General features: G+C 49.0%; 1 protein-coding gene across 1 annotated transcript in view; it reads left to right on the top strand.

The window, feature by feature from the left end:
* Positions 1 to 15,342, top strand: part of GNG4 (G protein subunit gamma 4) — a 30,279-nt gene that overhangs the window by 2,436 nt on the left and 12,501 nt on the right. The window contains exon 2 of the mRNA XM_054024380.1: positions 14,352 to 14,460. Within this exon, the coding sequence (XP_053880355.1) occupies positions 14,362 to 14,460 (99 nt within the window). The 5' untranslated portion in view covers positions 14,352 to 14,361. The remainder of the gene's footprint in view (positions 1 to 14,351; positions 14,461 to 15,342) is intronic.

Consider the following 15,342-nt stretch of genomic DNA (forward strand, 5'->3'; position numbering starts at 1 on the left):
AAATTGTATAAGAATTTGTACTTGTGAAATGGTAGATTAATTCAGTCATATTTTAGATCTTGTGTTCTGAAAACAGAGGTGGTGGAATCTGATAGAGGGCATGAAAAACCTGGAATTCCTGGAGGCTGCTAGTTGTAGTATTGGATATAGTAGTTGCGTAAGATGAAAACACTGCTGTTGAATTTTAATAAATATTTTAATTATTTATGGATCACCCAAGCTGGAAAGCCTTCAAGTACCTAACAAAATAAAATGAAATAATTTAATTCCTAGGATTTATTTATTTATTTTATTTTGACACTGGGTTGCACTGGCAAAGGCATATCCACATGTATACTCTATATAAAGTACTGGTTAAAAATACTGAGAGGAACTGGGTGCAGAGTGGAGATATTAGGGTGACCAGATGTCCCTATAAAATCGGGATTTTTGGGTCTTTTTCTTACCTGGGCATCTATTACCACCCACCTCCTGTCCTGATTTTTCACATTTGCTGTCTGGTCACCCTGGGAGATCTTGATTTTAAAAAAGGAAAACAGTGGGATACTCTGATGCTGATATCTTGGAACTTCCACAATTCTAAACAACCGTCTAACATTTCTCAGCTATCAGAAATTTTGTTCTTTAAGTAATTGTACCTGTGAGTGCTCCACTTCAGGATGTGTATGTGCCCATGCATTCTTGATCGGAGATTTTGTCAGCAGTGCCCATGGGTCCACTCCTTCCTGGCAGCTCATCACCTCTAACAGATGGATCCCGGAAGTGATTTCAACAGGCTACTCCATTCAGTTCAGCTCTAGCGCTCTTCTACCTCCTGTCGCAGTGGTTCAGAATGGTAACTCTGGCAGCCAGAATGGTAATTCTCCCTCTGGAATTGGGAGATTGGTTTGTCTCCCTGGACCTTCAGGATGCTTATTTTCCTATATCCATGCACTCTTCCCACAGATGTTTCGTTAGTGGTAGGGACCATTACCAAATACCGGGTCCTACCCTTCAGCCTCTCCACTGCCCCAAGGATCTCTACAAAGGTTGTCTTGGCTGTTGCAGCCCATATCGGTCAAATGGAGATAATCCTCTTTTCCTACCTGGCCAGCTAGCTTCTGAAAGGTTGCTCATTTCTTGAGTGACAGTTAGCATCCAGCAACGCTCTTTGGGCCTCTGCCTTAATGCAAAAGATTACGCTCATACCCGCAAAATGGACAAACTTCACAGGGGCTCCTCTAGACTCTACTATTGCCAGAGCATACTTACACACAGGCAGGTTTTGCTACAATACCCAGCCTCATTTCTACAATATAACAGAACCCACAAACCTTCAGCTCCCAGGCCACGTGGCAGCCTGTAAATTCATACCATCCTTGGCAAGATTACACTCCCATTATCTTCAAGCCTGACTAAACAGTCTACACATCCAAAAAACACCATCTGTCCAAGCAGGTATCGATACCCAGAAGGTCCTCAACTCCCTCAATTGGGGGAAAAAACCCTAAAAGGTCTGTATGGGAGTACTGTTCTCAAATCCGCCTCCCCCAAAGATCACCACAGATGCCTCTCTGCTAGGTTGGGTCACTCACCTTCACTAACTTCACAGCTCAAGGCAAGGGGACTCCCCAGGAGATGGCTCTCCATATCAACATTTTAGAACTCAGGGCAGTCCATTACACTTACCATTGCTTTCTACAACATATCCGGGACCCCTCAATCAGACTGATGTTGGACAACAGAGCAGCAATGCATTATGTAAATTGTCAAGGAGGAGCAAGATCCCAGTTCTTGTGCACAGAATCCATAAAACTATGGAATGATGTGTATCACAGGACACAGAGAGATCAATAATTTATCTACTGGGGTTACGGAACATAGTAGCAGTCTCTGTGAGCAGATTTTTGGGCCACGACCACAAGTGAGAGCTCATCGATGCAGTATTCCAGAAGATTTGCCTTATCTTGAGTCTTCTGGAAATAGATCTGTTTGTGATGCCCTCCAGTGTGAAGTGATGATGGTTCTGGTTGAGAGGAGGATGCAGTTAGCATAGGCCCCGACTCCATGGGTGCGCCAGGGCTGGAGCACCCCTGGGGGGAAAATGGTGAGTGCTTAGCACCCACTGGCAGCCCCCCATCAGCTCCTCCCGCCCAGTGCCTCCTGCCCAATGGCAGCCCCATCAATAAGTGCTACCCCCAGCACCTCCTGCCCACTATGGATCAGTTGTTTAGTGGCATGCAGGAGGCTTTGGGAGGTGTAGAAGGGAGGAGTGAGGGCAGGGACATTTAGGGGAGGGGGTGGGAAGAGACAGGGTGGAGTAGGAGCAGGGCCTGGGGAGGAGCGGGGGTCAAGCAGCCGCCTGGGAAAGGACAAAGTCGGCGCGGGGGGCAGTTAGAATTGTCTGGGAGATGCTGTAGTTATCCTTTCAGGAATCCCCTGATGCCTTCTCTCCTGTTTCAACTTGTTCAGGACTTTGAGGAGTAATCAATGGTTTGTAGAAATTTTAGTGGTGCCCAGAACCCACCCACTCAAACTCCACCCCCCCCCAACTCCATCTCCCCCCCCACTTGCCTAACGCTCTCAGAGGGAGTTTGGGTGGGGGGAGGAGGTCTGGGGTGCAGGCCCTGGGCTGGGGCAGGGGATTGGGATGCAGGACAGCTGAGAGGTTGGGCTCTGGGAGGGAGTTTGGGTGGGGGAGGGGGTCTGGGAGCGTACTCGGGGATGGTGTTTGGGTGCAGGCTCCGGGTAGGGGTATGGAGGGGGTGAGGGTTGGACGAAGTGGGCATTCACCCATAAAAGCTTATGCTCCAATACATCTGTTAGCCTTAAAGGTACCACAGAACTCTCTGTTGCTTTTTACAGGTCCAGACTAACACGGCTACCCCTCTGCTACTTGATGAGCAAACCCCACAGTATTTTGGGCACTGCAGGGATCTTTAGCTTAGGTGAAAGAAGCATTGCTGTAGAGTGAATGGGGGAAGCTAAAAACACAGAAGAGTAAAGTTCAGCAAGAGAGAGAGAAGCAACCAACTTAACCATAAAAATTATTTATTGAATAATAGTGATAACTACACAAGGAGGACTAAACCAACATAACATACATTATTAAAGGTTAATGCCTAAGGTAGAAAGGAAAACAGAGAGAGAGAAGGGTGGGGGGAGGGAATCTCACCCACTCCATGAGGCTTGAACTGGTGGGGGTTCCCAGGTGATGGTGGTAGCGGAGGGTCCCGAATGCTGGAGAAAGGCAGAGCCCCCAGCATGATCAGTCAGGAGAAGATGGAATCCCAGTGGAACTGATGCATAGTTTGGATCTAAGCATCAGAACCCTGACTAGAGGGTGAGTAGAGATTTTTGTAGAGAAAATACAATGGTTCAAGGGAGGACACTAGATTTGTTTATAGGTAAGCTGATGACTCAAGGGTTTTCTTTAGACTAGACAATAGGAGCTGATCACTCTTGGCTATGGGTGGTGTTTTTTTCCAGGGAGCTCACAATGCAACTAGGCTGCTTTAGTATTTGGATATCAATTAAGGATTCATTACTAGAATTGGTCTGATAATTGCTGAGCTGGGTGTGTGCCGACATAGGTTCATTAGCATCTGGAGCAGAGATTCCCATGATGCAGTGCTTCCCTGCTTTTTCTGGTCCCAGAATTCAGTGTAGTTCTCTGTTCTCCATTCTGTATGTAAATTGAGATGTCCCCCTGTCCCATCTGTCATGCGGATGAGGCTAGGGGAGTTGTCTCTGCTCTCCATTCTGTATGCTAATGGAGATATCGTAATCTTGTCACCCTTGTCAGGAGGGGTCTAGGTGTGTCTCCCAATGCCCTTCACTGCTCTCTGCAATTTTTTTTTCCCTCTGATGCGTTTTGGTTTAAGCAGAGGCTCGGGGGGGGGGGGGTGACTTTCATGAGTCAGGTTGGATACTGCACCCTGGTTCCCCAAGAACACAGAGGTGTCTGGTATCAGTGCGGAGGGCTGAGATGCAGGCTCTGGGAGGGAGTTTAGGGGCAGGAGGGGGTGTGTGGGAAGGGGGTGGAGGGTGCAGGCTCTGGGATGGAGTTTGGGTGCTGTGTGCAGGCTCCAAGCTGGGGCAGGGGCTGGAGATGCAGGAGGGTATGAGGGGTTCAGGCTCTCGGACTGAGTTTGGGTGTAGGCTCTGGGCTGGGGGTGGGAGTTTGGGGGCCAAATGCAGTGGCATAGTCAGGTTCTGAGAGCAGGGAGAGCAAACATAAAAAAGGCGCCACCCTGGCTCCTCCTCTGGCCACTCCCTCTGGCTCCTCCAGCCACGCCGTGCCCCCCCTTGGCTGGCTACTGCGGCCGCGCTGCCCCTCCCCCCCCCCCCGGCTGTAGAGGAAGGCTGGCAGAGGACAGGGGGGTTGAGGGGAGGTGGAGGGGAGGGATGTGGTGGGAGGGTGGCAGGGGATAGGGGGTACAAGGGGAGGTGAAGGGGAGGGAAAGGCAGGGGCACGGAGTACATGGGAGAGGTACACGGGGTATGGAGCTTGGGGAGGGGTTACCGGGGATGAGAGTGCCGTGGGCTGAGGTCCCCAGGGTCTCTGCAGAGGGGACTGGAGCTGCCCCCGGGACCAGGAGAGGGAGAGCCTGGGAGTCCGCTGCCTGCCCTTCCACTGCTTCTTTCCGGGGCCCGGCCACTAGGCCTGGCCCGGCCTGGCCCGGCCAGCAGCAGAGAGCAGCAAACCCCGCTGTCACTGCCTTGGAGGGGCTCGCCGCGAGCAGCGCCAGCCCAGGCTCAGCGCTGGTGCTACCCCTTGGGGGGTGGGGGCAGAAGGCAGCGAGCCCCGCCAGGCGCGGTCTGAGCGAGCTGCAGTCTGGCTCGCCCGCTCAGCCCGGGGGCGCTGCCCTGCCCGGGGCTGCTGGCGGAGCCTGGCTGTGGGTGGATCGCGCTGACAGGCCACGGCGGGAGGGAGGAAGCGCTCTCCCCTCCTCGGGGGAGATTTATTCCGATGAGCCGAGGGCAGCGCCGAGGCTCCTGCTGGGAGTGACCAACCGCGGGCCGCCTGGGGTGGCTGCCGCGAGGAGGCGGGGGAGACCCTCCCGGCCCTGAGGGTGCCCCGGGACCCGGTCAGTGCATCAAAGTTGTCTGCAGCGGGGGGGGGGGGGGGTTGCGGGCCGCCATACTGCACCCCCCTCCTCTGACCGTGCCGCCCCCACCCTATGGCTCCTCCAGGCGTGCTGCCGTCCCTTGCCTGCAGGAGCCCAGCACCGCTGGGCAGACCAAACTTTAGAGCGGATCGTGGGCTCCGCTTTTGGAAAATGTGCTAAGGGGAAGCGGCTGCTTCCCCTGCACTCCATTAGCTACGCTACTGGCCAAATGGGGAGGTGCAGGCTCTGGGAGGGAGTTTGGGGGCCAACGGGGGGGTGCCGGTTCTGGGGGTGGATGGGGGGTGCAGCGCTTACCTGGGGCTCCTAGGCAGGGCGGCCAGGAGTCTACATTTGCTGCTACCCCCAGGCACTGCCCCTGCAGCTTCCCATTGGCCTCTGGGGCACTTGGGGTGGGTCACAGACCACCCCGCCCAGGAGGTACAGGGAGGGGCCAACAGACACATGAAGTGAGCAGGCAGGAAGTCGCTCAGCTCTGCTGCACTGCCAGTGGTGAGTGGGGGGCCCCGGGCTGTTTTAAATGGCCCGGGGGATGTGGGGGGAGCGCGCCCGGGGATGGAAGGCAGGGCCGAGGGAGAGACCAATACCTGCCTCAGACAGTGCTGGAGCCGGGCCCGTGGTGCCTGGGCACCATGGGCCCATAGAACTCCCCGCCCATATCAATGGCCATCCTCATAGCATCACCATGACCGAGCCAAGTATGGTTTCCAGAGTTCCTTCGACTGTCCCTGCAACCCACCTCTCCACTTTCCTCTGACAGCAGGTCTCCTTACCTGAGAGTCAGGGACCACGACTCACTGCCATCTTTTGTCACTTAACTTCAGTGCCTGGCTACTCGATGCCTCTCTGGCATAGGAAAGGATTGATCTCCAGACCTCCAAACAGTACTGTTCAATAGTAGAAAATCCCCTACAAGGAAAACCTACCTGTAAAAAGTGAAAATCTTTTCAGACTCTGTGCTATACCTCCTTGAGTCTCACTTTTCCAGGATTCTCTAGTCTGCAAAATTTGAAAACCACCGAGTTATCTCTGAGCTAAGTTTAGGTTCACCTAGCTGCCTTTACAGCTTTTCACCCTGCCACCCCATTGAAGGGTTTTCAGTCTTCACTCACCCAACTACTGCAAGGTTCATTAAAGGCCTGTTTAACCTTTTTCCGACTCTCAAGGAACGTAGTCCTCCATGGAACCTCAACATAGTTCTAAATGCACTGAGAAAACCCCCATTTGAACCTATGGATAGCTGTTCCCTCCTCCGTCTCTCTTTCAAGACTTTGTTCTTTACGTATATCACCTTGGCTGTGAGGGTAAGAGAGCTAGGGACCCTAGTGGGTACTCACCATACATAGTGTTTTATCGTGGAAAGGTGGCAGAGGTAGATTAAGGTTTTGTGGGGCTCTGAGCCAGAACAAGAGGGGGCCTCCACACTCCTGCTTGCAGCCCCACCCATGGCCCCACATCTTTCTATCCCTTCTCCTCACCCCTGTTCCACCCACAGTCTAGCCCCATCCCCACCCCACTCCACCCCCTGCTGCCCTGCAACCCGTTTGCTCCTTTCTCCCTCCCCCCCATGACCCCAAGACCTGAGAAGCTCTGTTCCCCCACCACTGCCCGGGGCCATGGCAGAGAGTGAGAGCTCCCCCAGCCCTGAGGCTGCGGCTAGAGCTCCTCCAGTCCCAGGGCTGCAGCAGGAATCAGGGTGCAGGGGCTTCCCCCGCCCCGCACAGCCTTTGCATCTACCAGGGCTCCATGCCCTGCAGTGGATATCTGCTGGGGATGGTGTGACCATCTTTCTGGAGCCCCCTAATTGGCTGGGAGCATGGGCCCCATGGGCCCATTAGCTAATCCATCACTGAAAGGTGATATTATGTCTGGACCCTTGTTTCCTACCTAAGGTATCTTTTTAGAGTTCCACAGTCCTGTTGAGGTAAAAAGCAAGTCTTGCGTCTAGTGATTGGAGACTAACCTGCCTCTAAGAGTGACACTTGGGGTAAAGCACCACTAAATGAATGTCTTAATTAATGTGGAACTCTAAAAAGATACCTTAGGTAGGAAACAAGGGTCACTCTTAGAGGCAGGCTAGTCTCCAATCACTAGATGCAAGACTTGCTTTTTACCTCAACAGGACTGAGCCCTTCAGGGCTTCTCTTAGACTTTTAATCTCTATCACAGAACGAATGAAGGCACCTGATCTGTAAAGACTATAATAATAAATAGAACCTGGGAATGGATGATGGGATAGATCACTTGATGATTACCTGTTCTGTTCATTCCCTCTGGGGCACCTGGCATTGGCCACTGTCAGAAGACAGGATACTGGGCTATATGGACCTTTGGTATGGCCATTTTATGTTAAATAGATGTCAGGATGCATATTTTAAAGCCTGTTATAAAGCCCTCCTGGAGTGATTGCTCATTCCACCTGTGCCCAGTCTACCTCCTTAGCTTTACTGAAGTATATACCCCTCTCGGATATTTGTAAAGCTGCTACTTGATCGTTGGTGCATGCTTTTTTCACAGCACTGTACTCTTGTGCATGCTTCCAGAGCTGATGCGGTTTTTGGTATCACTTTTCTATGTTCTGTTATGAATCTGCCTCTTCAGCACACTCTTCCATAATAGAGGTTCTGCTCAGGAATCTCCTGAAGTGGAGCTCCCATAGGAACAATTTCTCAAAGAAGAGGTTACTTGTCTCGTACAACATCGCCACCATTATGGTAGATCTCAGCAGATGTCAGTACTAATGCTCCTGAAATCCAGAGCACCTCTTAATACTTGAATCTGATCCAGTTGTAGTTAATTGGAGTCTTTCCACTGATTTCAATGGAAGTTGAATTAGGTCTTAAAAATTAAACTTTCTGCATACAATATTTTAAAATTCTGCATATTTTATTTGTCAAAATAACACAATATTATCACACCACTTTCAATTATTTTTGGTCATTTATTTCACAGTATGTATCAGCAAGTATGTCTAACAATACAGACAACAAAAAAGCTTCAGGAAATGTTTTTTGACACAGATTCTTTAGTAGGTATATTAATACAGAACCCAGGGTAATAATTAATTTAATTGTATAGCCTCTCCCATTCAGTCAGGCACATCTGCCCCTGTCCCCATGTGTTCCTGTACCCCCCCCCATGTGTCCTTGTAGCCCCTGTCCCCATGTGTTCCTGTACCCCCCCCATGTGTCCTTGTAGCCCCTGTCCCCATGTGTTCCTGTACCCCCCCATGTGTCCTTGTAGTCCCTGTCCACATATGTCCCTCCACCCCCACTCTGACACCCACTCCCCCCCATCCCCATGTGGCTCTGTACCCCTGTCCCTATGTGGCCCTACACCCCCACTCAGCCACCGCCGTCCCCATGTAGCTCTGTGCCCCCCTCCCCATCACCATGTGGCCCTTCACCTCTCTCACCCCTGTGGCCCTGTGCCTCCACTCCTCTGCCCCAATCTGTCATCCCCCACTAGCCCTTATGAGCCCCTGTCTGACATCCCCTAGCACCCCACACTGTCTATTTCCCCCTAGCCCCGTCTCCTGACCTGGCCTGCAGGGCGGGCTCTAGTTTTTTTGCCTCTCCAAGCAGCAGCAACAACAAAAAAACCCTCCAAGAGTGCAACTGCCAAAGCGCAAAAAAAAAAAAAACCACACACACCTCCTGGAATTGTGCCTCCCCAAGCACGTGCTTGGTTTGCTGGTGCCTAGAGCCGGTCCTGACAGGTGCTGCGAAGAAGGCAGGCTCTTTCTCTTCCCTCACTGGCTGGGAGGTGTTGCTGTGTTCTATTGCAAAAGGCATAACTGCAGAAGTTATTTTCTGCTGGGAGCTGCTGCTGTTCTTGCGCCACATCGCCCTCTGGTGGGAAAAAGGCAGAACTGAAGCAACATTTCAGCACAAGCTTATTTCTGCTCAGAAACTTAAAAATGTGTGGCTCATTAATTATGCATGTGTAGTAGCACAGAATTCCTCACGGAGTATAATTTTACTGAATTGTATGCAAATTAGGGGACTTGAATAAAATTACCTGAGCACACTTGAACCCAGGTTTCTAGAGATGACATAGTGAACTGTTGTATTGCACAAAACATACCTTTTGTCCCCTCAGTCACTGTGCAGCAGCACTGTAGGGGGGATCCCTTCAAGCACTGATATCTGAACTTAGTGTCTGCATGCCTATCTAGTGCTGCTGCCACAGCTCTCCAACATGGCCAACACCAATGTGCGTCTGTATTGAAGCCTTATTGACCAAAAGCTCTCAGCTCCCCTCCCCAAGGTGCTACTACATCAGTACACGTGGGAGCAGCAGTTTCAGTGTAACCTTTCAACTTCCAGCTCTTTGGCACAGAGACACTTGGCTCCCTAATGTCACAGGCCACCTGTTTGGGAGGGCGGGGCACTAAGGGTGAGCCAGAGTTGGGTGTAGTGGTCGAGTTCCCCTTGCCTTGTTGGACCAGAGCTCCTCCTCAGGACCCACTGTTTTCCCTTGCTTACCTCCCATATAGCCCTGCTTCCACTCTACTCACTTCAGCCCCAAAAAGCACACCACGAGTGGGGGGGGGGGGTGATAGGTGACACCTAGGAGCGTGTGGTAGGACAGTTGGGGTTTTTTTCATATTGAAGCAGGTTTGTTGGGATTCCCTTAGAGACCTTTTCCACTTGTCCAGTTCTAAGAGAACACTTCATCCAGTTCGCTGGGATCCAAAAACTCAGTTTGACTCTGGATTTCATCACTCAGGTTCCTTTATTTGGTAATGCCATACACCAAAGCTACACTGAGTTGATTAGATTCAAGTGTTAGGGGAAAAGATATAGGGTGTACCCCTCATCCAAAGTTACACAGACAACCTCTTCCTTTATATACATTTACACATTACATTGCATTTGCTATACATTAATTCGCTCATTATTGGATTGATTACTTTGCAAGAACCAATCCATGTACAGCATGCTCTGTCCATGTACTGTGTCATGGAAACTGATCTTAAACCTGGAATGTAATCTTGTCCATAGTCCCTACCATCAAGATGTGGCTGCTTATCTTTGCTTGCACAAACATCCCGCACACTGTTTGTCAAGTCCCTATTTACAACTTAACCTTTCGTTCACTTTCCCAATTATGCTCACTAAGAAATGAGGCAAGTTCCTTATGTCAAGCTAGGCCTATAAGGTTCTCTTGGAGTATTTGGGTGGCCTGATCTATGATGCAATTACTTCTCTGGGGGAGTTTCCTTATTTGGTTTATACAGTCTTAAATGTTAAGATGTGGAATCCATCTGGGGTATCATTAAAGAATTACAACCCCTACTCAATGGAGACCCCATTCTGAAAGAAATCTTTCCCAAACCCTCCTCATATGACCTTTTAACAACCCCCAAACCTCATCTAGCTCATCATGAGAAGCAAGCTCCCCACAGACCAGGACCCACCAACGCAAAACAGCACTAGACCATGCCAGAACATACGCAAAACCTGCAGACATACCTCCGCTGCTACTGTGATCAATTACTTCCCCCCCCCAAACACATCTTTCAAGACCCATGTGTCCTACAAATTCACATCACAATATGTAGTGTAACTCATCCAGTAACTTTTTGTGAGCCCAGTGACAAACATATTTGAGGGCCCCCATGGGGTTGTGTTGGGCCCCTTTCAAGTGTGGGCCCAGCGTGCCAGCACCATTGATGCATAGTAAATGTGGTATTGCCGGGATGGGGATGAAAACATTTATTCAAAAACAAAATAAGATAGTTGAAGCCACACTCCGCCTATAGAGAACAAACTGGGCTAACATCAATGTACCCAGAATACCATTGAATTTGGTTTGTGTGGGAGGGGGTTGGTTGTTAGTTTTGTCTTTTTTTTTTTTTAAACACTCATGGCCTGCTTGGGGCTCGGAACACAATGTTTAATTACAACACTGATGAGCCATATTAAGCCTGGATGTAGCGGTCAGTGGTGTCACACCTGCATCTCCCTAGCACAACCACTTCCTCCTCCACTCAAAGTTGTGTTTTGTAAATACATTTTTTAAAGCTGCATTTTCTACTTTGGTATAATAATGTTTACAAAACATTGGGGCAGAATGTGGGGAGGAAAATTACTGGTGCTCATCTTTTGCAGGAAAAGTATCAGAGGGGTAGCCGTGTTAGTCTGAATCTGTAAAAAGCAACAGAGGGTCCTGTGGCACCTTTGAGACTAACAGAAGTATTGGGAGCATAAGCTTTCGTGGGTAAGAACCTCACTTCTTCAGATGCAAGTAATGGAAATCTCCAGAGGCAGGTATAAATCAGTATGGAGATATCTCCATACTGATTTATACCTGCCTCTGGAGATATCTCCATACTGATTTATACCTGCCTCTGGAGATATCTCCATACTGATTTACATCTGCCTCTGGAGATTTCCATTACTTGCATCTGAAGAAGTGAGGTTCTTACCCACGAAAGCTTATGCTCCCAATACTTCTGTTAGTCTCAAAGGTGCCACAGGACCCTCTGTTGCTTTTTGCAGGGAAAAACACAGAGAGAAAACACACACTATACCACAAAGGCTGCCACAATCCAGCCTCAAGCTCTTACCCTAATCTTCACACCTGGGTTTTCCCCCTGGTCCCTCCTACTGTCCCCATCCCACACAACTAACCTCCTAACAAAGGCTCTCCTCAATGTCCCTGCTACTGCCCACCCCCTCACACACACTTTCACCCCAGGGCTGTCACCTCTCTCTCTTCTACTACCCCCCCTCCACACACACTGAGTAAACCCCCATCTTCAACACAGACACTCCCCTCCCTCCCTCTGCCAACCACCACCATAACACCCTGCTTCTCCTACACCCCCCACATGGAGTCACCACCAGCTCCCCCATCACACCCTGACTTGCCCCACAACTGCCCCTTTCCCCCAAAACTGGGCTGCACCCCTTCCCCTCCCCAGAGGGCAGGGGGGCAGTTTCTGGGCATTTCCACTGGCAGGGGGCACGGCAGCCAGCACTGACAAGCCCCACTGTCACCACCCGCCCTGCTCCCAGGGACCACAGATAATCAACCCCCACCGTGAAGTGCAAGATCGAGACAATGCCCAGGAGCCCCTGGGCATCATGTTCATTGGGGGGCTGCCCCCAGCTCCCTACCACTCCAGGAGAGGGGTGGGGGGGAGCCAGGAGCTCAGCGGGATTAATGCAGGGAACCCTCTCCCTGCACCAGACCATTTCCTTGCTTGGGATTTCTTTTTGGTCCGCTCAGACCACTTCAGTTGGGGTGGTTGGTAGCATGGTGCGGGGCATTCTGGGACTAGTAGTGCAGTTGGCAGCACAGGTCCCAGCGGAACACAGTGGCTTGCAAACTATAACTCCCAGCACACCCTGCAACACCCCGTCCCTTTTGCACCTGCGCTTCTCAGGCTGCTGAGTGTTTCAGCTGGCACAGGGAAGCTGCTGATTCTTCACATTGCTGGGCTTTGGCCCAGGCTGGATTAACCCTATGTTGGCCCCTTCCAAGCGTGGGCGTGGACTAGGGTGACCAGGCTGCAAGTGTGAAAAATCGGGACAGGGAGTGGGGGGGTAATAGGAGCCTATAGACCCAAATATCAGGACTGTCCCTATAAAATTGGGACATCTGGTCACCCTAGCGTGGACCCATGGTGCCACCGGAGCCATGGTAAACCCAGTACTGAGTACACTAAATGCCACAAGAACAACTATGTGGGTGAAACGAAACAATCACTACACTGACAGAAAAATAATAAAAGATAAAAACACCATATCACCTGTTGATGAACACTTCACTGAACGATCACTCCATATGTGACCTCTGTCATCATCCTCAGAGGAAACCTGCACAACACCTTCAAAAGATGGGCCTGGAAGCTTAAATTGGTAGCGTTGCTAGACACTAAAAATCACAGACCCCAAAACAGTGGATTTATGGCTTATTACAACAATCTGTAACCTATTAACCCTCTGTCCTGTGATTGCAGAGGTGTTAACTACCCACTTCACCTTGAATGGTTTCTTGCAACATGTGTTAACTCTTTATGCTGAATAATCTATTTCACCTTGTCTTTGGCTGTGACACTGAGTACATTTCCCTGACCTGAAGAAGAGCTCTGTATAAACTCAAAGCTTCTCTCTGTCACCAACAGAAGTTGGTCCAATAAAAGATTCTACCTCACCCATCTTATCTTTGTTACCTTCATAGTTTGCAGACAGATATCAAAGTTGATAACAATTTGTTTTTAAAAGCAGGGTAATTCCTACACTTAATGGGGGGTTGTTTTGTGTTTAGGCTGGGAAAGTACATATCCCAATCATGGAAACCATAAAAAACAGGGAAATAAGCAGTTAAGTCTTTGAACATAAGAACGGCCATACTGGGTCAGACCAAAGGTCCATCTAGCCCAGTATCCTGTCTTCCAATAGTGGCCACTGCCAGGTGGCACAGAGGGAATGAACAGAACAGGTAATCATCAAGTGATCCATTCCCTATCAGCCATTCCCAGCTTCTGGCAAGCAGAGACTAGGGACACCATCCTGTCTAATAGCCACTGATGAACCTATACTGCATGAACGTATCTAGTTGAAGGCTCCATCTATGCTCAACTCCTTAATTCCCCTTTACAACCTTGATTGCTTCTCTTCCATTACTCTTATCTCTAGCACTCTTCCTGAACAACCTGTGAGCAGTCTTAACTATTACTATTCTAATTGCTTAAAAAGGTCATCTGTTTTGATGACTGATATCAGGATGGTGTGGCTTTCATAAATCATATGTACAACAGATCTGTATGTGGCTTTGTATTAGTGTGTGTAAGTGAGGCCTGGAATAAAATTGCAAATGGTGGTTGAGGTGTATTTGTATTATATGAATGCATGATCTGTGTTGGCAATCTTAATTAAGTAGTTTCTGTGTAGAAACTTGTATTTGTGATTTGGCATATTAGTTATGCTCAGAGTTGTGGTTGAGGGTGCAAATATGTGGGGAGGATGGTAGATGATGAACAGGGGAATTGGGTATAGATGGATCGTTGAACAACTATAGGTACTTATTTCCTCGCCTTATGTGGTTTACATTTGTAGTTATGCAGTTTAGCAATGGTAACTTTACATTTAATTTTATTTTTGTTAGTCTAGGGAGAGTTAACTGTAGTCTGATTGCTATATTACATTAAACAAGTGTACTCTTAACCAAGCCTGTAAGAATCTGTTTAGAAAAGCAACTTTTCAAATGCTTTAACTTTGACTGTTCTAGGGAAAACAGAATGAAGGAAATCATGTCTAATAACAACACAACCAATATATCTCAAGCAAGAAAAGCTGTGGAGCAGTTAAAAATGGAAGCATACATGGACAGGATAAAGGTAAATTGAGTCAATGTTGTTCTGAAATTGCTCTTTACTTTTGTGTAGTAAAATTTCACCTTCAGTACTTCAGAATCCTTAACTGAGTACTTTGCATTGTGATATATGAAATAATGTTCAAAGAATAACAACATGAAAAAACAATGGTTTATAATTGATTCCGTCTGACTTTAATCAGGGTACTTCTCAAAGGACTGATGCCCAGCCTACTTTTTTTTTGGTGGGTACAGTGTACATCAGTAAATAATAACAGGTGAAATAGAAGTACTTGCATCTCTAACTACCTGGTCTGCACCCACAATCAGGTGGTTTGAGGCACAGGTACTCAGATTTGCTCCTGCAATTAAATGTAGGTGCATTATCCTAACCCGGCAGGAAGAAAGACAAAATTCAAGGGATGTGGGTTAATTGGGCCATGATTTTATTAACTCATCTGGGAAATATTCATCAATAAATCATATAGTGTAGGTATTCATTCTTTCCTTAATCATTCTCACCTATTTGGAAGGGCTATCATCAGCTCTACCCAACTCGCCCATTGCTTGCACCCCATCACCCTCCCCTCTATGAGGGTGAAAGGAGGTGGGGGGGGGGTCGTCTCATTGCTGTACTAGACTTTAGGAATGCCAGCTCCCTTCCCCCAGATTCCCAACTCCAATTTATCAGGGAACTGTACCCCTTATGGAATTAGGACCTGCACTGGATAGCTGATAAGTTGCAAGAACTTGACCTACCCTCATTAAATACCCCACCGGGGCCCTGTCCTGCTGTAAGGAAGGCGAAAAAACATCCTGCCTCAGCCAATCTGCCAGTGAGTGAAAAATTCCTTCTTAGCCCCAAAGAAAAAGGCAACTAGTGCAATGCCCACAGCCGATCATAAAA

Source organism: Malaclemys terrapin, chromosome 3 (assembly GCF_027887155.1).
Source record: "Malaclemys terrapin pileata isolate rMalTer1 chromosome 3, rMalTer1.hap1, whole genome shotgun sequence".
Lineage (NCBI taxonomy): Eukaryota > Metazoa > Chordata > Testudines > Emydidae > Malaclemys > Malaclemys terrapin.